Source organism: Notechis scutatus, chromosome 8 (genome assembly GCF_049901735.1).
Source record: "Notechis scutatus isolate UNSWTSFEM ecotype Mainland chromosome 8, rNotScu1.2, whole genome shotgun sequence".
NCBI lineage: Eukaryota > Metazoa > Chordata > Lepidosauria > Squamata > Elapidae > Notechis > Notechis scutatus.
Genome location: NC_142016.1, coordinates 6,303,093 through 6,326,927, shown reverse-complemented (window position 1 = coordinate 6,326,927; position 23,835 = coordinate 6,303,093). Strand labels below are relative to the sequence as shown.

Genomic DNA, 23,835 nt, shown 5'->3' with positions numbered 1-23,835 from the left:
TCCATTTAGTTATACCTCATTGGAGGGTAACAAGTTAAGTGATCCAGATCTAGATAATTCTGCCATAGATTAAACAAACTCCCTATTCGTTTATTAAAAAGTGTATATCATGTAAATTTAAAGGGCTGCAGGCCAACAGAGCAGATGGGAATACAGGAACAATAATTGCTATTCTTTTGCTAAGTGATTTTTTCTTTTTTAGAAAACAGCCTTCCTGCAGGTTGAAAGATGATAGTTTTTATTGGATACTCTAACTTAATGAACTCCTTTGTGGTAAAAGTAATTCAATAATGAATTGGGCTACTAGTTTGTCATCAACAGCTTGCTAAAAAACAAGAGAGAAGAGAGAAAGAGAAATGGAATTCGACTACATGATTGTTTTATCTCATTTACTTTAATTGTGTTACGAATACTGGAGAAACATTGTTAGCACCAGTGCAAAATTTTCCCAGAGTCAGGGAACAAAAGCCAATAAGTTTCTACAGAGAGAATGTCATACTGCTGTTCACTATAGAGATATCAATATTATTGAGTTTAGTTGGTGGATTTCAAATTGTTTTCCAAGGAATTGAATGGAATTTATTGGAAGCTTCTCAGTGAGTGAATCACTCATGTTGAACTGTAACCAATAAGAAATGACCTTCTTCAGATCTTGACATTTTACACAAACACACACACACACACACTTTATTATATATAAAATCATATCAGGTATCATAGACACCAAGCTAAAGAACATCTGGGCTAGTACATAAGCACAGCTCAGAAAGGCATTGGGAACAACACCAGAGGTTCAAAGCACCAGTTACTTTGATAGAGCAGTCACCCAAGACTTTAGGTCTAAAGAGATCAATCTGAGCACAGCCTGGATTGATTACAGAAAAAGCTGTGACTCAGTGCCATACATACATAAGGGGTGTGCATAAGCGCACCAATGTGCCTAGCGTCCCTGTCCTATTGTTTCTTTTATTTTTCTTATATATACCCATTTCATGTATTCATAACTATGTAAGCGATTGACAAATAAAAAAATTAAAATAAAATAAATAAATAAATATGAATCTGTGAATGCCTGGCACTGTATAAAGTCAATAGAACCTTCCACAAGAACTCAATGGTACTGTGGAAGACAACGCTGGAATTCAACTTAAGACAAGTTGCACAAGTAACCATCAAATGTGGCATATATCAAGGTGATGCATTATAGCAGACATACAGACCAACTGCATGTACCTTGGTATCACATGGGAACTATGATGACGGCAAGGAGAAGAACAGTATCTAAGTATCACCAAAGGATGAGATAGGTTCTGAAGAATCAGTTCAATGGGAAGAACAAGATACGTGCCATCAAGATGTATGCTCTCCCAATCATCAAATACCCTGTCAATAGTGAGCTGGCCAAAAAAGGACAGGGAAGCTGCCAATGTGAAGTCCCAGAAGTTCTTCATAATGTATAGAGGTTTCCCTGCCAAGTCCAACAGCCAGAGACTCTACACTAGCCAGAAAGAGGGCACTCAGTGTCTGGTGATAGTCAAAGCCACTGCCATGGATGAAAGTTGGAGCATCCAGGAATACAGTAGTAAGATGGCACCCAAAGATGAGTTGCTGAGAGAATGCCTGAGGCAACAGCAGATGTGGGAGGAAGATCAAGCAGAAAATGTACCATGGCAAGATAAGACCTTTCATGTACCATCGACAGATAGCTGAAGTGGTGATAGTGGGAAATCTACCAGTGGTGGAAAGGGCTGGACTAAAAGGACAAAAACAAACACTAAGCAATAGATTCATAGACATTGGAATCTCTCATACTAGATGGGCCCCAAGGGCAGCTATGCAGGGAATTGTCAGGACAGTTAACACATAGTGGTAGGGTGTAAGATGCAGGTGGGAACAGCATATACTGAAAAGCACAATCAAGTAACTGGCATTGTATACAGGAACATCTGTACAGAATGTGGGCTAGATCCTCCTAAGTCTTAGTTGGAAGATCCCACAAAAAGCTGTGTAGAATAAGAAAGCTAGGGTCCTATGAGTATTTCAGATCCCAACAAACTGGCCAATCAAGCAGACATTGTGGTAGTAGACAAGGACAAGAAAACAGCAGTATTGATAGATGTAGTGGTGCCAATTGACAGCAACATCAGGAAGAAGTATGAGAAACTGAAGAAGTACCAGTGCCAGAAGGAGGAACTGGAGAGGATGTGGAAAGTCAAGGCCAAAGTTGTCCCAGTGCTGACAGGAACACTTGGGGCTATGACTCCTACACTAGGAGAGTACCCTCAACAGATCATTAGAGCTCTCTATGTATAAGAATGCAGCACTAGGAACAGCTAAGATTCTGCACAGAACCCTCAAATTCCCAGTTATCTAGTAGAGCAGGGGCTGCCAAGCTTTTGGACCTCAGGGGCCACCAAACTCATACTTTTAAATCCTGAGGACCACTAATACGATTTCTTTTAAAAAATAATATATTTAATATATATTTTTATTTTTATATTAAATATAAATTTATTATAAATTTATATTTAATATAATAATATAATATAACATAATATAAAATAACATATAATATAACATAATATAACATTATATATATATATATATATATATATATATATATATATATATATATATATATATATATATATATATATATATATATATATATGATCTTTGGTTATTCGGGTTTTCTCCGCGTAAAATTGGAAATATTTTGGTGACGTTTCGACAAAATCTCATTCGTCATCTTTCGCCTTGTGTCTTTGGCTTTGTGCTTCTTGGAGTAATGTGAGATGTTGTGCACTGTTTGTTTCATGTGTGGCTGTGAGAGGGGGAGTTGGTTTCTGGCATTGTTGTAGTTTTCTGAGTTTGTTGGTGTGTGTGTCTGTCTTGAGGGTGGTCTGTGTTTCGGCTCTCCAGACAGCGAGTTGTTTGGATTTGTCCCAAAGTAAGGGGTGAATCTTGTTGCTGAGTCTGAGGTGAAGTGTGAGGAGATCTTTGTTGATTTGGTCTAGGAGAAATCTTTTTGTGTGAAGTTCATTTCTAATTAGGGCCAATTCTGTTCTTTTTAGGATGCGTTTGGTGGCTGCTGTGTTGGTGTGGAATTTCAATTGGAAGCTTGTGGGAATTAAATTTTGATCTCGGCAGTTGCATAGGAATGCGAGGTCACATAAAATGGAAGCTCTTTGGACTTCAAGTTTTTCATAAGTCCTGGTCAGATGGTGGGTTTCCTCCCGTAGAGGTGCAATATTTGTTTTCTGAGGTTCTCGCGGGTATTTGTATGTGGATCTTTGGTTATTCGGGTTCTCTCCCGCGTAAGATTCAAAGTATCTAGGCAACGTTCGGTGAGGTCCCACTCGCCATCTTCAGGCTGGTGCTTTCGGCTTAGTGCCAGTGCAAGCAGTGTGTGACTGGAGCTGCCATCTCTTACACCTCAAGAACTCAAGAAGTCACAACACAGCAAATGACCCAGGATATCACAGCACAAGACCAAGGATACCACAGCAATAAATCTCACAAGGTCATCACACAACCCATTACCCAAGCTGTTACTACACAGGAGGCTAATCGAAAAGAGATCAAAACACAAACGACCCAGGAGATTACAACGCAAGACCCAGGATACCACAACAAAAGAACTCACAAGCCCATCACACAACCCACTACCCAAGCCGTTAAAACACAAGAGGCTAACGACCCAGGAGATGACAGCACAAGATCCAGGATATCTCTACAACAAAAGGCCATTACACAGCCCATTATACCAACATCAACTCCATCAACCAATCAAGAGGCTGCAGCACAGCCAACCAGCCCAGCACACCATCCCCCACCACTTGTATATATAGAGAGATGGCAGCTCCGGTCACACACTGCTTGCACTGGCACTAAGCCGAAAGCACCAGCCTGAAGATGGCGAGTGGGACCTCGCCAAACGCGTTGCCTAGATACTTTGAATCTTACGCGGGAGAGAACCCGAATAACCAAAGATCCATATATATATATATATATATATATATATATATATATATATATATATATATATATATATATATATATATATATATATACATACACACACACACACACATATATATACATATACATATACATATACATATACATACACACACATACACAGAAGCCTGATGATGGCAGATGAGATTCTGCCAAAATGTTGCTACAACTTTAAAAAGCACAACTATAATGACGTAGGAAAATACCCGAACAAAGCTGAATACCATACATGTAAGTACCCACGAAAATTTAAGAAGATATATATATATATATATATATATATATATATATATATATATATATATATATATTTATATTTATATTTATATTTATATTTATATTTATATTTATATTTATATTTATATTTATATTTATATTTATATTTATATTATTTATATTTATAATATATAAATTTATATATATAGTTGTTTTCATAGATTTTAATGGGTACAGGTATGCAGATCTTGGCATGTTCGGGTCTTTTCCCATGTAAGATTGAGAGCATCTTGGCAACGTTTTGATGAGGTCCCATTCACCATCTTCAGGCTGGTGCTTTCGGCTTCGTGCTTGTGCGAGCAAAGGGTGATCGGAACTGTCGTCTCCCTATATATACTGGTGGGGAGGTTGGCTGTGTTGCCATTTCTTGATTGGTTGATGGAGTTGATGTTTGCAGATTGGCTGTCTTTTTCATAAGAACATGTGTGGCTGAGGTATTGGCTGTGTGTCTATCAGCCTCCTGTGTTGTAATGACCTGGGTCATGGGCTGTGTGATGACCTTCTGAGTTCTATTGTTTTGACATCCTGGGTCTTGTGCTGTAATCTCTTGGGTCGTTGGCTGTGTTGCAACATCCTGAGGTTTTGTGGTGTAACCTCCTGAGTTCTTTATATATGTTTGTTTAATTATAACAAAATCATAAATGCTTAATCATAATTGTGGGGCAGATCAAAGGGAAAGGAGGGGCCTCTCTCATCCTTTGGGGGGGAAGAGGGACCTGGAGGCTGGGAAGATCTGGATGGGGAGGAACCAGCTCCCCCTCAAATGGAATGAAAGCAGAGCCCCCCCCCCCATCTGGTCTCCTGTCATTTCATATCTCCCCCAAGTCAGAGGAAACCTCTCTCTCCTTTACCAGGTGTGGCTGCCTGGAGTTGGGGGAGGGAAGCTCCAAGGAAGACGGGCTCCTAATAACCAGGCAATACCCCCCACCTTTAGCCTCCACACAAGAAGACTCCCCTGTGCTTTCCCCAGGCAGTGACGGCTGGGGCCATTGGGGGGAGGGGGCAGCAGAGCACAGCACCAAGAGGGATGAGAAAACTGATACCGCTAATGCCGCCCCATTCTGGACCTCTGAACTGGGTGGTGAGCGCAGACTTGCCCACTCCGTCCCCTCCCACCACCACCAGCCCTGGGCTGTCCCTACAGCCTGCAGCCATCGAGGAAGAGCCCAGGCCAGGAGAGGTGAGCTGGAAGGTGCGGGAGTGCCACACAAATGCAAGTAGCATGGCGCTCCTGCACCTTCCGGCATCTCCATTGCCGCTTCAAGCCGCCTGTGCCACCAGCCCCCTCTTGCTGCAACAGCACCATTACCTCATCCTGGCTGGCGAGGGCTGCACTGCTTTATGCAGTATTGCACTCAGCCGAAGGGTGGGGGCCAGAGGGTGGGCGGGCCATGTGGGTGGTGCAGCCTTGTGTTTCCACGCAGCCTGGATTAATTGCTTTGGAGCTGACATTTCTCTGCAGCCCACCAAAATTTTCTCACAGACCACCAGCGGGCTGCAGCCCACCAGTTGACGACCGCTGTAGTAGAGCATCTGAGATTGAGAAAGACAGAGACCACCCGTAAGAGAGAGAAGGGACTTTTTCCTTGCAATGTAGAAAGTTGTTGGTGTACATTCTTCAGTAAATTTTAAGGGAAGTTATATAGGTTTGATTTCATTCGAGTAACATAGATATCCCTGATGCAAGTTTCAATGTGTCTGTGTTTGTGTGTGTGTGTGTGTATGTGTGCATGTGTGTGTGTACTTTATAAGGAGCTACTCTTAAAGACCATCCAGAATTTACAGCTGGCTCAAAATGTAATGGCATATGTAGTAATAAGAGCCTTTTGGTATGCCTATATGTCACTGCTTCTATGCAAGCTGCATTGGTTGACAGTTGATTTCTCAGTGCAATTCAAGGTGCTGGTTATTACCTATAAAGCCCTATATGGCATAGGGATTGAATATCTGAGGGACCATTTACTTCCAATCATTTCTGCTGGCTGTTTCAGCCATCAAGAGTCACTTGATAGTGAGGTGGACTGTATATAAATTTCATAAACAATAAATAATATAATAATTTTACAGGACCAAGCAAATGGACCTTCTCTGTCATGGTCACCACCCAGCATCCCCCAAAAGATAAGGACTGCATTCCCATAGAGATAAGGACTATGCAATAGACCTTATGCCCTCTCTCCTAGGGTTCTGGAAATCTCTTTAAAACTGACTTTCATCCGAGGGTTAGCGGATTACTGTATTTTTGCTGTCCATGTTTTGTTTAACATGTTGCTTTTAAAATTGCTTTAGTCCAGGCTGTCTGTTTTATGTTTTATCTCTTTTTGTGGATTTTTTTTTGTCTGGAATGTTATCCAAAGTCTATTGCAGTTGGGCAGCTATTAACAAATTTGAATGAATAAATAAATATGAATAAATAAATAAGCTATCCCTTTTGGTGTTCAGCATCATCAGACGTACATTCTTTTTCCGAGGCATATCCAACAAATCTGTTTTCTCCATTTTGATCAGAGAAAATGGGATGCTAGCAAATTCTTTAGTGCTGCCATTTGGTTTCTTAGATGTTACTAATTCACATCATCTGAAACATTTTTAAAAGCCATTGTCTAAAACCAGGTATTGATTGAATTCATATATTGTGACATAGTTTAATTAATATATTACAATGGGCTGGGTTCATTTGTGGCCTTAAACCATGATTTATAAATAATAACAAATGGTTCGTGCAGTGCTTTAAACTAAAATGAAATAAGGAGCATTTTTGCTTAGCTCAATAGGCAATCATATCCATTGAACTGATTCAGTTTTTCAAATAACAGATGGATACAGTCCTATCCAAAAGTTACCAACAGCATTTTGTTGATTTAGTTTTTTAATCAGCCACTTTTATTACATAAAATTTCAACTTATAAGTAGGAAAGATATTTGTCATTTTAAAAACTTTAAAAATATCTTGTCTTAAAAAAAATACTTCTTTTAAAAAGTGCTGAAATGTTTATCCATTCTTGTTAAATAAAATGTTACTCTTTTGGATGGGTGCCTATCTTTTACCCCTAAAATTACACATGTGATTTGGATCTGAATTCCTTAACTTTGGTGCAAAAGGTCCAATTATAAGAATTTTAAAAATATTTGTAAAGTGTCCATATTTCGAACAAAATAACAAAACTAATAAAATAAAATGTTAAATATTCTAATAACTGTTGCCACCACCTCCATTAGAAGAGAAATAAGGATTTGTCCTTACAGGAGCAGCTGTAGTAGATGTGAACCTGAGGATAAAAGGATGCATTTTAAATAATATTTTATTGAATAATTAGCAGAATTATTCTTAGTGTATACACAAACCCCATTATGAATCTTAATTGAATAATCTCCTTTAATACTAATAGCATTTTTATTACATAGTAGTACATAAATATTGATAAATAATGTAAAAATGAAATAGTAAATTATTATACACCTTAATATATTATTAAATGAAAATTATTACTAATAAATAAAAAATACAGGTAGTCCTTGAGGTATGTTCTATCATTTAACAACTGACAGATCCTACAAAAGCTACATATAACCCTGTTTCAAAGTTATGATGGCTGCAACACCTCCTTATGACCAGCTACAGGAATGCTCTGGACTCTTCCAATCCCAACCCACTGAAACTGTTACACTGTGTTATCAAAGTGTGCATAATACTGCAGAAGCTTTCTGCAATGTTCAGCAGCTTCTGCAATGCTATGCAGACCTCACTAAAATAATGAAAAGGAGCACTTTGTACTCGATCCACACACATTGATGACATGAACACAGCCTCCATTTTGTTGGTGGAACAAAATGGTGGCTGTTCTGGAATTACACCATTTGGCCATGCAAAAAAGCAATTCATTCCAACACTTTGGAAGGCCCTAGAGCAAGGGTCTTCAAACTTGGCAAGTTTAAGACTTGTGGACTTCAACTCCCAGAATTCATGAGCTAACATGACTGGAGGAGGAATTCTGGGAGTTCATGTTCACAACTCTTAAAACTGTCAAGTTTGAAGACCACTGCCTTAGAGCTCTTCAAATAGTCAATAAGGAGGAGGATGTTTGGCCTGATGGAGTGGGAGGACCTGGTAAAAATGGAGAAAGGACTGTGGAGACTCAAGGGGCAGCTTTCAGGACCAGCTCCTTGCCAAAACTATGGTCACAAGCCACAGTCATCCCCATCTTCAAAAAGGGAGACCCCAACCTAGTTGAAAATTACAGATCAATCTCTTTATGCTGCATCACCTCTGAAGTCATGGAATCAATTATTAATCAATCCATTATCCTCCACTTAGAGACAAACAACCTACTCTCTAATAAACAATTTGGTTTCAGAAAAAAATTATCCTGTAATCTGCAACTCTTACACTGCAAAAACATATGGACTACACAACTCGATCAGGGCAAAACAATAGACGCAATCACATTGACTTCTGTAAAGCCTTTGATTCAGTGGTACACGACAAACTACTACTAAAACTAAAATCTTATGGTATCTCTGGACACCTACATAATTGGATAGTAGCATTCCTGTAAAACAGACAACAAATGGTCAAAATTGGGAGTGTCCTATCAAATTCTGTACCTGTCAACAGTAGGGTGCCCCAAGGCAGTGTTTTAGGACCAACTCTCTTCATACTCTACATAAATGACCTCTGTGATCATATTAAGAGCAACTGCGTTCTCTTCGCTGGTGATGTAAAGCTATTCAACACCACAGACATTACTACTACCCTCCAAAAAGACCTTGACTATGTATCAGAATGGTCAAACAAATGGCAACATCAAACCTCAACAAATAAATGCTCTGCCTTACATATTGGCAGAAAAAATCAGAAAATAAAATACAAGCTAAATAGTCAAGACCTTGTTGATGATCCAAACTTTGTCAAGGACCTTGGAGTACTCAACTCTAATGATCTAAGTGCTAGAGCACACTGTAACTACACAGCCAAAAAGGCATTAAGAGTTGTTAATCTAATCCTATGTAACTTCTTCTCTGGTAATATCACACTACTAACTAGAGCATACAAAACATTTGCTAGACCTATACTTGAATACAGCTCATCAGTCTGGAACCCATTTCATGTATCTGATATTAACACAATTGTAAAAGTCCAGAAATATTTCACAAGAAGAGTTCTCCACTCCGCTACTAATTGCAGAATACCTTATGCCACCAGACTTGAAACTCTAGACCTAGAATACCCAGAACTATGCCGCCTCCAGTCCGATCTAAATATAGTATATAAAATCATACATTGCAATGTCCTATCTGTCAATGAATACTTCAGCTTCAACCATAACAACATAAGAGCACACAATAGATACAAACTCAAGGTTAACTGCACCAAACTTGACTGCAGAAAATACGACTTCAGCAACAGAATGGTCAATGTTTGGAATACTTTACTTGACTCTGTGGTTTTTTCCCCAAACCCCAAAAACTTTAACCTTAGACTGTCTGCTATTGACCTCACCCCCTTCCTAAGAGGCCTGTAGAGGGCATGCATAAGCGCACCAATCGTGCCTACCATCCCTATCCTATTGTTTCTTTTTATTTTTCTTATAAGTATCTATCTCATGTATTCAAAACTATGTTTATTCTTATACCTGTATCTTGTAAGCGATTGACAAATCAAATAAATACTTAAAAAAAAAAATACTAAAATGCAACCAGAGCATGGGGCATCTCAGGGGGTGAAGGAGGCTTTGGGAGAACCAGGACAGGCAATCCTGCACCTCAGCTTCCAATGTCCCCCGTTAACAGCTCACACATTGGTTTAACAATTCATTGAGAAAAGCAGGAATGGAGGGGGGGGTTCCAGTGGTGGGATTCAATTGTTTTTTTTTACTACCGGTTCTGTGGGCATGGCTTGGTGGGCATGGCAGGGGAAGGATACTGTAAAATCTCCAGTCAGAGGTGGGATTTGCTGGTTCTCCGAACTACTCAAAATTTCCACTACCGGTTCTCCAGAACTGGTCAGAACCTGCTGAATCCCACCTCTGGGGTGTTCACTTAACAACTGTCACAATATGCAATGATAATAGGCAGGTTCTATTACAGTCCTATCTTGAGGACACTGTAATAATAAATGTCTCTGTTGGTACTAATAATATTGTTAGTATCAGCAGTTTTAAAGCTGTGTTGAAGAAACCACAGTGGCCTTATATATCTATTGTGATGAGAAATAACAGTTGAATCTAAATATCACGTTTTTAAAAAAGAATATCTTATTATGGTTTACTAGGAGAAGTAGATCAGGTTTTGGATCAGAATGTGGGGGGGAGTCATGTTTTAGAAGGCAAATCAAGGTTCGTGAAAAGAGCAGAAGGAATGGAAAGTGACTGAGAGACTTAAGAAAATAAAATAAAACCACTTAGTATTCCTGGATAGGGAATTATGCTGGAATAGGAGAAAAACTATTGGTGAAAGATGTAAAAGCTTTAAGAATTCAGCAACTGGAGTCAAGTAAAATATAAATGACTGCACATTTTCCAATTGTCCAAAAAATGAAACTTCACTAGCCATGGCTCGCATTGATGGAAAAACAAAGTAAAGCCAATAGCCCTTCCAGAGTTTTTTAAAAGGCTGTTTTGGAATGATAAATAGGATACAGAGCCACATCTATTTCTCACATTTTTGGGTTGTGTATAATGGTAAGGGTTGCTTCTTCAATATTATGAGTTTAAGAGCAGGCAATTTCTGTGGGATCTGCACCCACCTCTTCTTTGCCCTGTTTAGTTAGATCAATTGCCAACATGACCTTGGACCCCTTATAGAGAGGGCAAGCCATTGTCTGCATGAAATAGGAAGCCAAATCAGGGTCATTCCACCCCCGCCCCACATACACACTTTTTTCCCCTCTGATCTTTTTTCCTATTCTTTTTCCACTGTACTTTCCCATTTATCATTTTCTCTTACTTGGAGTGCTTTTTAAGGAAAAAGAAAGGAGATTTGCAATGCAACCAAAGTGGCTTCCTTTGCTTCTCATTTTTAAAAATTGCCAACTCATCAACACTATTATTGCAGTTCTTATTATTTCATACCTGCAAATTTATCTGAAAGGAAAAGGATAGAGGCAACAACCGAAAGAACTCCATTGCTTCTATAGTGTCCTTGAAAAAATCCATAGATGAACTCCTCCTTGTCCTTTATAAACCCTGCTTTGTGATCTCCCAAAATCTTTTATTGATGAGGAAGAAATCCTGAACCTTGCTTGCTTTCCCATATATTTCCAACCCTTCTTCCAATTTCAGAATCTATTCTCCATCCCAACTGAACAAATTTCAAATTTGAGTGAAAGGTAATCCCTATGCTGTTCAAAATGACACTGACATATTCATACGAATACTACAAAAGCTGGGTAATGATTGGTTGGGGGAACTGCCAGTCAAAGATTGGCCACATTGGGAACATCTTACTGGATTATATTCCAATCAGAAGAAACAGCTGGAGAAAGGGAATTAGGAAATGCTGGTGGAAAGCAATGATCTTTTTCATCCTTGGAAAATTTCAGATGTGTGGACTCCAGTTGCCAGAATCCCCCAGCCAGTCCAGAGGAATGCTCAACATACTAGCTAGGAAATTATATCACATATCACACCAGGCAACAGGTTTAAGAATAATTTTAGGACCCAAAAAGGCTACAATTGATGGAGTATAGATAATGTTTAGAAATAGGTAGGTCTATTTTAAATCCCATTTTGAGTTATCTATGTTATAAAAATCTGGATTTTTTTGGTTACTATGTTAATCAGGTGTCGATTTTTCCTATGTTCCACAAAGTTAGGTTTCCCCTTTTTGGTTAAAAAGGTTTGTAAACTGTCAAAAGGGGTTTAGTGGTAATAGCAGAAAAATTGATAATCAGGGACACTCTCTTATCACACATATGCACACAAATACATTAAAGGAGGAAGTGTGATAGGCTGCTTACCCATAAGAAGCAGAAAATGGATACTGAGGCCCATCCCCTGCCATTGCTGGATCACGAACACTACTAGAAGCTTTGGTTGGATTCCTTTGCTGGTAAGAATAACCAGGTTGAACCAAAGGGATGTAGCTGAGGACAGGAGTGTAAGGTGAGCGAAAGATTTGTTGTGGGTTGTAAGGAGTTACCTGTAGAACAGGAAGAAAAAGTAGGCTGTAATGGCTGTGTCTAAGAATGTAGAAATATTCCCATTTGATCTGGCCCAGCATCCACCCATCTATTTATTTAATCATCCCTCTCATAATATATGACTCTAAAATATTACCCTAAAGAAAAACAAATAAAATAAACCCCTCCAAGGGGTAAAAAAAATAAACCTCAACAACTTCCAAAACATAATCAACATGCAAGTGAAACTGGGGGTGAAAACTGGCAGACACAGCACAGATCACTGGCCATTCTGGGAAAGGCCAACAGGGTGAATTCATCCAAACCTTGAAGATGGGGAAACTCATTCCAGAGGGAATGTATAGTCACAAAGAAATCATTGCTACCTTATTACTACGTTTTTGTTGGAACATCTACCATGGCACTTCCGGGTTGAAAGGATTAGCCAGTGACATCACTGTTGCCCAAGAGACAACTGAGGAGGTTCCTTTCATGCCCTTGGCATTTTCCCACTGAAATGGTACCTATTTATCTACTTGCATGTGCGGGCTTTCAAACTGTAGGTGGGCAGGAGAGAGAAGTCACTCACCCTCCAAGTCTCATTAGGTGGCATTATTTCAAACAGGGAACCTGGAGGATGCCAACCCTATGCAACTTTGTGAAACAGGCAGGGATATCCTTTACATCCTAACTGTACATTTCATGGTATGGGAAGCATACATTTCATCCCCATCATAACAACCTTGAAATGTAGGATGGGCTAAGGGTATCTCTAAAGTGACCCAGCTATCTCCACATCAAATAGAGACTTGAATTTGAATGTCCACACCCTTCTCTTTCCCCTTTGTCCTCAAGGCTCTTTGGGAAGATATATTCTCAAGTGAAAAGAATATAAAATAAAATGTTTTCTGGGAGAGTTTATGCTCCTTTTACCACTGAATACATGAAGAAAATAGATTTAAGCCTGGAAAGGAACTTCCCAATTTTCAGCCATAAGAGAGAAATAGAAAGATTCAGGTACATCAACTGAAGATACCCTGTTTCTCCAACAATACGGCCTCCCCAATAGGAAGTCCCAGCATGTTTTATAGGGATGAAATGAAATTAAGCCCTTCCCCCAAATTAAGACCTATATTAAAACATGCGAAATGGGGGGAATGGTGGGGGCTTGCCGTTAGGAAGTACTTTTGTTGCACACCCGGATATGGTGCTGCCTGCGTTGACCCCAATACGAAGTGCCCCACCAACGCCGAGGTCAACATCCAAGCCGTCGCCACCCGCCCATCCAAAGATGCAAGGGGGGGAATTAAGTCACCCCTGAAAAGACGGCCTAGCCATTTTTCGGGCTCAAAAAAAAAAAAGACCCGGCCTTATTATATGAGAAACACGGTACACAAACCAGTCTACATCTTGTTCAAATACATGTTGCCTTCTTTGCATTATTCTTCTCCATCAATCTTTTCTCTTTTTGAGAGGGAGAGAGAGGGAGAGGCTGTATGAAACTGTGGCTTTGCCATTTGCAATTTAATGAAAGTTGCAGCTTTATATGGACACTGTGTTGAAAGCTGCCTCGTTCTTCAGTTTTCCTCCCCTATGAAGATGTTTCTGTTTTACAGCTTTAATATCAGGTACCTTTTAGAGAGAACTAGGAGGAGGTATGGTGGTTCTTTGTCTCTCCATCTTTCAGAAGCCTCTCCGGCTGCCTACATTTCCCAACTTCAATTGTTTTGCCTTTAAAAGTCATTTATAAATCAAAATTTCTCTCATCAAATTAAAAGAATTTTGGGTTGGGGGTGGGGAATATACAGATTACCCAAGATCTATTTGTGAATTATTGAGGTTGAACATTTTATTTCTATTTCAGGAAAAAGCTGCCCAGAGGTAGGTGGCCATAATAAATGCTAAATTATTTAGAATTCTCAAATCCAGGGAGAAATATAACGTAGCACTTATTTCACTATTGCCACAAGCCTTTACTCAGGTTAGTACTTAGAAAATCTATCAAGAATATGTGGATGGAAACATTTAAAAAAAATGAACTAAAAATTAAACCATAGTACAATTTCTGCACATATTAATCAAGAAATATGCAACTCATCTTTTTTGATTATGAAAAATAATACATATTTCCAAACAGCTCATATATTATCCCCCTCATATTTGGGAGATCTAAGACAAAGTTGTTAGCTTTTTTAGGAATGGTAAAAGTGACACAATCCTTTGCCTTTAAAGTTACAGTTTACTTAATGTAATTATTTATTTTATTCCTATTTTTCTTGAGAAGCTCTAAATTCATGGCTTGGGGTTGATTACATGGAGCATTTTATGAAAGGCCATCTATCTACAGATTCAAAACCTGAAAAAGACATTCCTTTTGGCAGGGGAAAAGGTCAGATCAAATTGGTGACTATTGTATTCATCCATCCATCCGTGTATTTTTCATAACAGCACTAGGGGAGTAGATTGGCGTTATAATGTTTGTTTTCAGATTTCCCAGTCTAGTACCCTGTATAACTTTGGGATTTTCAGTGATCACCCATCAAAATATTAAACAGGTCTAATCCTGCTTATCTCACACCTGACTCTCTTAGGAAAGTAGCACTTTCTTTTTATTTAATCAAAGAATCCGTAAGCATGCAGAAATAGCACAGATTTCTAAAATATATTATTAAAAGCTTCAGAAGATCTAGAAGATGTTGTAAGCAATTCAACTTATCAGTTGAATTCAAATAAAACAAACAAAAATGATTGGGAAATACATTTTATTTATGGGTAATATATTTTAGCCTGAAATAGCTAAATGGAACAGTGAAATATTGCAGATTTTGGGGAAGGGGCAGAAGTAAAAGAGCTGTGTTGTAATATTTTCTAAGTGGTTCTCATTTATAGTATATAATAACTCACTGCTTAAAATTGATTGTCCCAAGATGCTGTATGCATCACAGGAGCGCTGGGTGGTATTCTAACAAGGCATATTCCAAGTACAGGGTGAGCATTGATTGTAGCAAGGGTTCCTATTTTCCCTTTTGGAAAAAAAGGAAATTGCAATCCCTGATTAAGACTGTTACTAGAGAATGCCTTCTTATCTCTCTTAGGGATTTACTGCCAATGTCCCTCTTCAATTAAAAGACTGAGGCTGAGTGAGATGGAATGACTCAAAGACACAGATTTAGTACCCCCCCCCCCCAAATTTATGCTACAGGTGACTTACAGAACTTCCACTGTACCTGTCTGGAATAGCACCCCAGTTGAGGATGTAAAGTTTGCTGGTACGGGATCCGTGCTCTTTGCTGATACAAACTCTGTTCCAAATGAATAAGAGAAAAACCAATTTATATTGTGTAATGTTCTGAAATTCCTAACCAAAATGCAATATAATAAACAAAGAAGAAATATTAAGATGATTCTTCAAGGATTAGAACAAACCAATCCAATCGTACCAAAAATAATTTAAACTGCCATCCTAGGAACTGTAGAATCGTTTAGAATCCCCCCTCCAAACTCATAGAGTTCAACCTCAAAGAGCAAATCTGAAACTGAAAATCCCCCTTCCCCCCTTTCTCTAAAATTAGTTTTCCAACTATTGGAAAATGAGTCAAGGGAAAAAGAGGCAGAACATAAGTTCAATGGGGCATCATAAACAATTCTAACCCTCAGCCTCATCTTCAGTCTGGGGGAATTTAGACAAGCCCTTGAGCTGTTATAAATAATTTCCTTCCCGTTGCTGACAATGTGAGAGATTTTTATTAAAATAATACCTAGAAAGGGAGGGGGGATTTTTCACTACAGGGCTTTACAAATCTATGGGATTTTCTTTCATTTTGACATGAATTTAAAATACAGGCAACCACAACTATGGTAACAAAAACAATTTACAGACAGCCATATAACAAATTTACTCATAGAAGTAAGAACTATGGTACTATCTGTAATGAAGAATAAAATAATATGACTTAGTATAAAAAGAGTTACATTGTAAGAAAGAAAGGACATCTTTAATCATTTTGTCTTCATGCCCTACAAAAGTAAAGTAACAACCTCCAAAGATGAACTCACTGTCAGGAATCTGCTGTGGTAGCAATTAAATATTGCTCTGGCCAATGAATTAAAACTTGATTTGTGTACAAAAAGAATTCTATAATGGGAGCAGACCCTATGGCATCTGAGTATTGAGCCTGTGAAATCCCTGCAAGAAGTAGATTTATAACAGCAAAACAAAACAGAAATATTCTGTGTGTCACTCTGTCCTCTTCATTAAGGAGGTCATTTCCCATGGTAAGGTGCAAGTCAAAATATCCCCATGTTGACTTGACTCCTTGTCCCTTCACAGACTAGATAAGCAGATTTTTAGACAACATAAAAGTGATTTATTATTGCTTTCTTCCACTGTGTTGTTTTGATTTCTTGGAATTTCCTGGAGGATACTTGAACCTATCTAACTTTTGATACCAAACGCAGTTGGCCAGATGTTGGCTTTAACCTATAAAATAATACATAATCTAATACCTTGGTACCTTCAGGACCCTTTGCCTTCTCCAATTGTATTTGACCTATTGGCAGTGTTCTTCCCAAAAGAAACTGTTGGTAGTGTCCTATTCCTGGCCAATGCAGGCAGGGGATGCTGAAGCCAGGAGGTTTCTCCACAATGGTCCTGGAACGTCCCTCATCCTTAACACAAGTGGTACTCTACTGGATAAGATACCTGGCCTATCTGGTAGTCTCTTCTAACAGTGGCCAAGCAAGTGCATAAGGAAGACAATTTCTGGGAAATTTGCAGGGGTGCTTGACTATTTCCAAGTCTGATGGCATGGCAGAAAAATGGGATTGCTTTAGATTCCCAATAACTTCAATTTTCATCACCCTGTCTTGTGTCCATCTTCAATATTCTTCCTTGGGAAGTCTTTTTAGAGTTGCAGCTCTTTAATATTTGGAGCAGCCAGATGCAATTGGGAGACTGAAGTGGGAGCCAGATTTAAATTTGTCCATCCTCAGTAAAATTTTATAAAAGAATAGTAATTAACTAGTTATTTAATCCCTGGCCTGGTCTATCAGAAGCAGAAGATTGTATCCATAATAATTGCAATTAATATCATGAGTATAGATGTTACTGTAACAATGCAAAGTAATCTATTGAAAATATGTAAGAAATCATACAACCTTCTTTTGGTGAAGGTTTGCTTCCTATTGTATGTCACTGAACAAAGGTTTTAGATTGCAGCTAAATTAAGCTACTTTCTTGCACCAGGCAGCACATGAGGTCTGATGACATCATCATCATCATCATCATCATCATCATCATCATCATCATCATCATCATCTGTAAGTACCACCCAAGAATGGCATGAAACAATGCCATCAAAGTTCTGTTCTTTATTTGCTCACATCAAAAAACCAGAATTTTGCCAAATTAAACTTATGCTACCCTCTCCCTAGTGGATATACCCTGTGAGTAGCTATTCTTTCTTGCTCTGCCTCGGCTCCATGTCCAAGCTGTGCTACATCTTGTCTTGCCTACCTCCTTGAAATGTGTTTCTTCCTTCCTGGGAAACTATTGTTTCATTGTTGTCCATCACACTGCCTTCCCCTCCATAGGCACCATCTCTCACAGTAAGCCATTAAACAAAACTGATATCAAAATATCATAAACCAGAGTCTGTCCAGTCCTGAAATATCAGGCAATCTACTTATGCTGACTGTCATCTGCCAGCAGTTGGATTCTTACCTCAAGGTTGATCAGCCTTCCATTCTTCTGAGGTCAATAAAATGAGGACCCAGATTGTTGGGGGCAATATGCTGACTGCAAACCACTTAGAGCGGTCTGTAAAGCACTGTGAAGTAGTATATAAGTCTGAGTGCTATTGTTATTGCTAATCCCACAGATCCAACCCTACGTTATTTGCAGTTTCATGACATCTTGCCAGTTATCTATATTTCCAATTTATTTATTTATTTATGAATGAAATTTATCTGACTATCCAAAACCAACTGGATTCTAGGCAACTCATGAAATGTACATAATAAAAGCAGGACACAAAATCAAAATAAAGTGAATCAAGAACATTAATCAAAATAAATGACTATAATGATAGAATTAGAGAAGATTGCCCTGTTTTATACAATTCATCCCCATTGGTCTTCCATGCTTTCAGGAAGGCTAGGAATGTTAGGGCCAAGCATGCTTCAAGGGACAAGCTTTTTTAGAGAAAAGTTTACGTATGGCTTATCTTGCTACTGAAAAAATCCATAATTTCCTTGTGCTTCTAGAATGACAATAATGTTGTATCTTCTTCTACTTTCCTTCCTTCCAGCTCAGTAGAGACAGAATTATTGATACCTTAGAAATAACTCTACTCCACAATAAGCATATGTGCAACTATTACCTGATACTGAGGGAAACTTGAATGGTTGGGAAAAACAGGAGGTGGAGGGTAGTTCAAACTCAGCCACATTGGTTGCTTCAATGAGGTAGTAGTTGAAGTTGTTGGAAATCGTGGGGTAAACACATTCCCGCTGTATTTAAGGTTGTTCTTATCGATAGCTGTTGAAGTTGCTATGAAAGATAGAAGACAGAAACATATCCTGGAATGCCAAATTCTTTTCCCCCCCTAAATTGTGTACAATATTATATTTTCAATGCAGATATATTATGAAAATTAGGTAACAACTGTTTTCATCTTATATTGCTCTCCTGAGGAGAAAGCTCCTTTGAGATACAATGGAATTTACTCCAGGAGATTAGGAGATTAGACTTGCAAACTATGTTCTTTCCTCCATTCTGCATGATTCCTGAAGTCTTGAACTGTCCCTCCATCCTTCCCAAAGCAAACTCCAGGTCTAATCACTGCAATGCTCAAACAGCCCAACAGAAGACCAGTTGCTACATGCATGCAAACTGTGGAACATAAGGCAAAACAAAAGCACAGAGCACACCCTCTACTTCTGGTTCCCATTAAAATGCCAACAGGATCATTGTGCCCAAATGAAAAGAAGCCAGTATCTTGATCTATCTCTGGGAGGCTTCAGTGTTACTGAAGTGTCATGGTCAATTAGTTCTGGATATGTAGCTTTCTTTCCTGGAGTGGGTGTGAACTTCATCTTTTTTACCAGACTCACTTCCTTTGATCTGGCTCCAAATGCTATCAAACTAAAACCGTAAACCCTCAATTTGCATGAACCAGTCCTAATTCATTGTGTAATACTACTACTACTATGATGCCCTCCAGGGGTGGGATTCAAAATTTGTAACAACTGGTTCTGTGGGTGTGGCTAGGTGGGCATGGCTAGGTGGGTGTGGTCATGTGATTGGGTGGGCATGGCTTCTTCTTCTTCTTCTTCTTCTTCTTCTTCTTCTTCTTCTTCTTCTTCTTCTTCTTCTCCTCCTCCTCCTCCTCCTCCTCCTCCTCCTCCTCCTCCTCCTCCTCCTCCTTCTCCTTCTCCTTCTCGTCTTCCTCCTCCTCCTCCTCCTCCTCCTTCTTCTTCTCACCCCCCTTCTGCACTTCAGGAAAGCCTGAGCTTCCCTGGGACTCAGGAAGGGAAAAAATGGAGCATGGGGGATGGTAATGCACCCCCCCTGCACTCCATTTTGGGGCCTTCTGGGCCTCAGGGAAGCCTCCTGGGGGGGCATTTTTGCTTCCAGAAGGCTCCCCAGGGTTCAGGAAGAAAAAAATAGAGCCTGGGATGTCACATCATGGTGGTGCAGGAGAATCTTGATCTGTTCTCCTGCACTGAGTTTTTCGCTTCTGGTAGCGCTTGGTCTCAGAGGGATCAGCAAAGTGAGGAGAAACTCTCAGAGTTAATTTGGGAAATTGCGATCCTGAACCGACAAGGAAGAGAGCCTGAAGTCCAAAGTGGAAGAATTCCGCTCCCAATGAATGGACCTGGACATAAATTTTATTGCATATCTTTCTTCTGTTGTCTGTTAAAAAACTAGGATTGATAAATTGCATATTGAAATTAAAATATTTTGTCAAATAGATCTATAGATTAATAGAGAAATATAAATATAAACACCTACCTGCGATTTTGGTGATAAGATATATTTGATTGTAGGGATTAATACTGTGTAATAATTTAGTAACTATTAGTGATAGGTTAATAATGTATTGATAATTTATTGATAATTCAATGACAATTTTAAATTTGACAATTGAAAAGTGATTCTTCTGTTTTTGGAAATATTAATTGATTAACTACCTGATTAATTGATAATAATTATTAATTTTAGTAGTGATAGAAAATAAATTTAACTAGTTTAATAATAAAAGAAATTTTCAATTAATTAATTCAAAATATTTAGAAGCTCTTAACCATTTACATAGTTGATGGTAATCTGGGATAATATATGTAGAATTGTAGATGAGCAATAAAAGATCATTAGAGATATGACCAGCATCACTAAGAGATATGACCATACCACTAAGACCGGAAAAAAACCAGTACCAACGGTGGCATTATCTAGTCCTGCACCATCTACCCAACGTACGATTGAAGGGATGTTGGCACCTGAGAAACCGAGTACTATGCCTAGTGCCCAGTCAGTACAAGCCTCCCTATTAGCAATACAAGGAAAGATGTTGATGCTGCAAGAGTCAATGTCAAAGAGTCATATCGAAAGTAGAGCCGATATGAAAACTGAACTGAAGAAAATGTATTAGACCCACAAGGAAAACTGAAAACACGACAAGAATTACAAGAGCGAGGATTTATAATTGATCAGTGGGTGTACCTTCAAATTCATAGTAGATACAAACAAGACATTAAGGAATTTGGAATCTACAATAAATTACAGACTTTAGACAAAATTCTATTAGGACCGAGTAAAAAAAATATATCTAAATTTTACAAACATTTATTAGAAACAGAACTAGAACAAGAAATTGTCAAAGGAAATATGATTGCGTGGAGCAGAAACGTGGGACGGAGCATTACCCTAGCAGAATGGGAAAGGATCTGGAACAGGAACATTAAGATCACGAAATCAGCAGCTTATAAAAAAAACTCATATAAAATGTTTTATAGGTAGCACCTGCCTCCTTCGAGATTGGCGAAGATGCACCCCAACACGAGCACCAAATGTTGGAAATGTCAAAATATAGAAGGTACCTTCTTCCATATGTGGTGGTCATGCAAGGAAACCCAGAAGTATTGGCAAAAAATTAGGCGCTGGCTAGAGGAGATAACCAAGGAACAAATTGAGTACAAACCAGAGTCCTTCCTTCTAGGAATTTTTGATAAACAAATATCCAAAAAATCGAAGTATATTACAATTCATATCTTAACCGCAGCCAGACTGGCATTCGCCCAGTGGTGGAAATTACCATTCATCCCCACTGAACATATGGTTATCCAGAAAATTTTACAATGCGCTGAAATGGACAAACTAACCCAAGCATTAAAAAATAAAGAATCCTCAACCTATTATAACAATTGGAATCCTTGGTATAATTGGCTAAACCAAAGATAGATCACTTCTAGGAAAAATTAAGGCCGAGGGCTTCCGAAGCAGAGATAAAGAAAAGCACCGCCGACGATATTTTTGAAGAAGAAAGGATCTTACAGACAGTCACAAAAAATATGGTTTTATTTTAATTGTTTTCCCTATTCTACCCTCCCCTTCCCTTGCTCTTCCCTCTTACCTCTCTCAGCCCTTCCTCTCTTTCCCTCTTGGCCTATGCTAAGGCCTGTTTGTCTTTTTGTTGTACATACTTTGTAGTTGTGTTGTTTTTTTAAAGGTAAAATTAATAAAGTTTTTTCTAAAAAAAAAAAGAAAAAGAAAACTGAACTGAAGATTGAAATAGGGGAAATTAAGGCTGAAATTAGGAATCTGGATGAAAAAAAATGGGATCGATTCAGGAATCAATAAAAAAAATGAAGAAAGGAATAGAATAATAGAACAACGATCTGACCAAGCTGAGGAAAAATTAGAACATATGGATCAAAAAGTTACTGGCTATAATAAAGAGACAGAAGAAGCCTTAATCCAAAGGAAAAAATGGAGGGGGTTGCAGTCCCCCCCGCCCCTCCATTTTTTGGCCTTCCTGGACCTCAGGGAAGCCTCCTGGGTGAAGCAGTAAGTAAGCTAGGGGAATCCCAGCACAGCTGCTCATAGGAACAGCTGGTCATTGGGAGGGGAAAAAAAGAAATACCTTAAGGAGTAATTGGACGAGGGAGGATGCAGTCAGCGATGTCAGACGTATACGCAACGTTGCACATGCGTGATAAGGACTGACTGGGTGGAGCGGGAGGAGAGAGGCAGGGCCAGCCAGGGCAGGGGTGGGATTCAAATTTCTTAACAACCGGCTCTGTGGGCATGGCCTAATTTGTGGGTGTGGTTTGGTGGTCATGTGACTGGCTGAGCATGGCTTGTATGTAAATATTAGAAATATTCATATAAATATTGAATTTTTTTTATTAAAAAAGCGACTTTTAAAATCAGGCAAAACAGGCAGGCAGATTGAATTGCTCGCAGAACCACAGATTAACTCAAGAGATCTGTGTTTCTGCCATCACCTACCTGAGTCTGTCACATAAAATTTGCTAGCAAGCAAACTCACAAAATTAGCTCACAACACACCATGTATGTAAATATTGAATTTTTTTATTAAAAAAGAGCAACTTTTACTCAAAATCAGGCAAAGCAGGCAGGCAGATTGAGTTGCTCACAGAATCACATATTCACTCAAGAGATCTGTGTTTCTGCCATCGCCTACCTGAGTCTGCACTGCTTCAGTCCTAAGGAAGGTTGGGCTATGCTTAAAAGCAGAGCCGAAGATCTAAAGATTAGCTAGAAAGCAAGAAATCCAAGGATTTCTTGCTTTGTAGCTAATCTAAATCTCCTGGAACAGCTGATGGTCAAGTAAAGAGCAGGCAAGTTTGCCGGGTAAGGAGTGAGTGGGCGGGGAGGGTTCCTGCAGGCCATGTGGGCGGCGCGGCCGTGTGTTCCTGTGCAGCCTGGATTAATTGCTTTGGGGAGTGCTCTGAGGGTGACATTTCTCTGTGGACCACTAAAATGTTCTCGTGGTTGGTGACCACTGCATTAAAGAACTCCAGGGGCAAAAGGGATGATTTATCCTGCTATTGTTGCCTATGGATTTTGCAAAATAAGCTAGAGAGAAAGATATCACAGAGAGGGCTACCATTGAGGCTCTTGCAGGGAAGGCAAGCAGTGAAGGCAGCATGTCCTGGAACTGCGCCAGTGATGGGGAGCTTTGGCAGTGGCAGCAAAAGGCAAAAGGGGAGCAGTGGGGGGGAAGGAGAGCAACAGGAGAGAAAGGTGAGCAATGGGGGTGGTGGTGAAAAAGCACAGCAAAGGAATGGGGTGAATGGAAAGCACTTTGGGGTGGGAAAAGGAAGAAAGGGGGGGCGGTGGCGGCCACTGCTGAAGTGGGGCTTTGAGCACCCTTTTGCCCCGGTTCTCTCAC

General features: G+C 39.2%; 1 protein-coding gene across 1 annotated transcript in view; it reads right to left on the bottom strand.

Moving 5' to 3' along the window:
• Positions 1–7,486: 7,486 nt before the first annotated feature.
• The window catches only part of C8H1orf94 (chromosome 8 C1orf94 homolog), a 46,202-nt gene continuing 29,853 nt past the window's right edge, over positions 7,487–23,835 (bottom strand). Inside the window, exons 3-6 of the mRNA XM_026673648.1 lie at positions 18,796–18,965; positions 15,643–15,717; positions 12,254–12,435; positions 7,487–7,565 (exon numbers count right to left, since the gene is read on the bottom strand). Coding sequence (XP_026529433.1) covers positions 7,487–7,565; positions 12,254–12,435; positions 15,643–15,717; positions 18,796–18,965 — 506 coding nt within the window. The remainder of the gene's footprint in view (positions 7,566–12,253; positions 12,436–15,642; positions 15,718–18,795; positions 18,966–23,835) is intronic.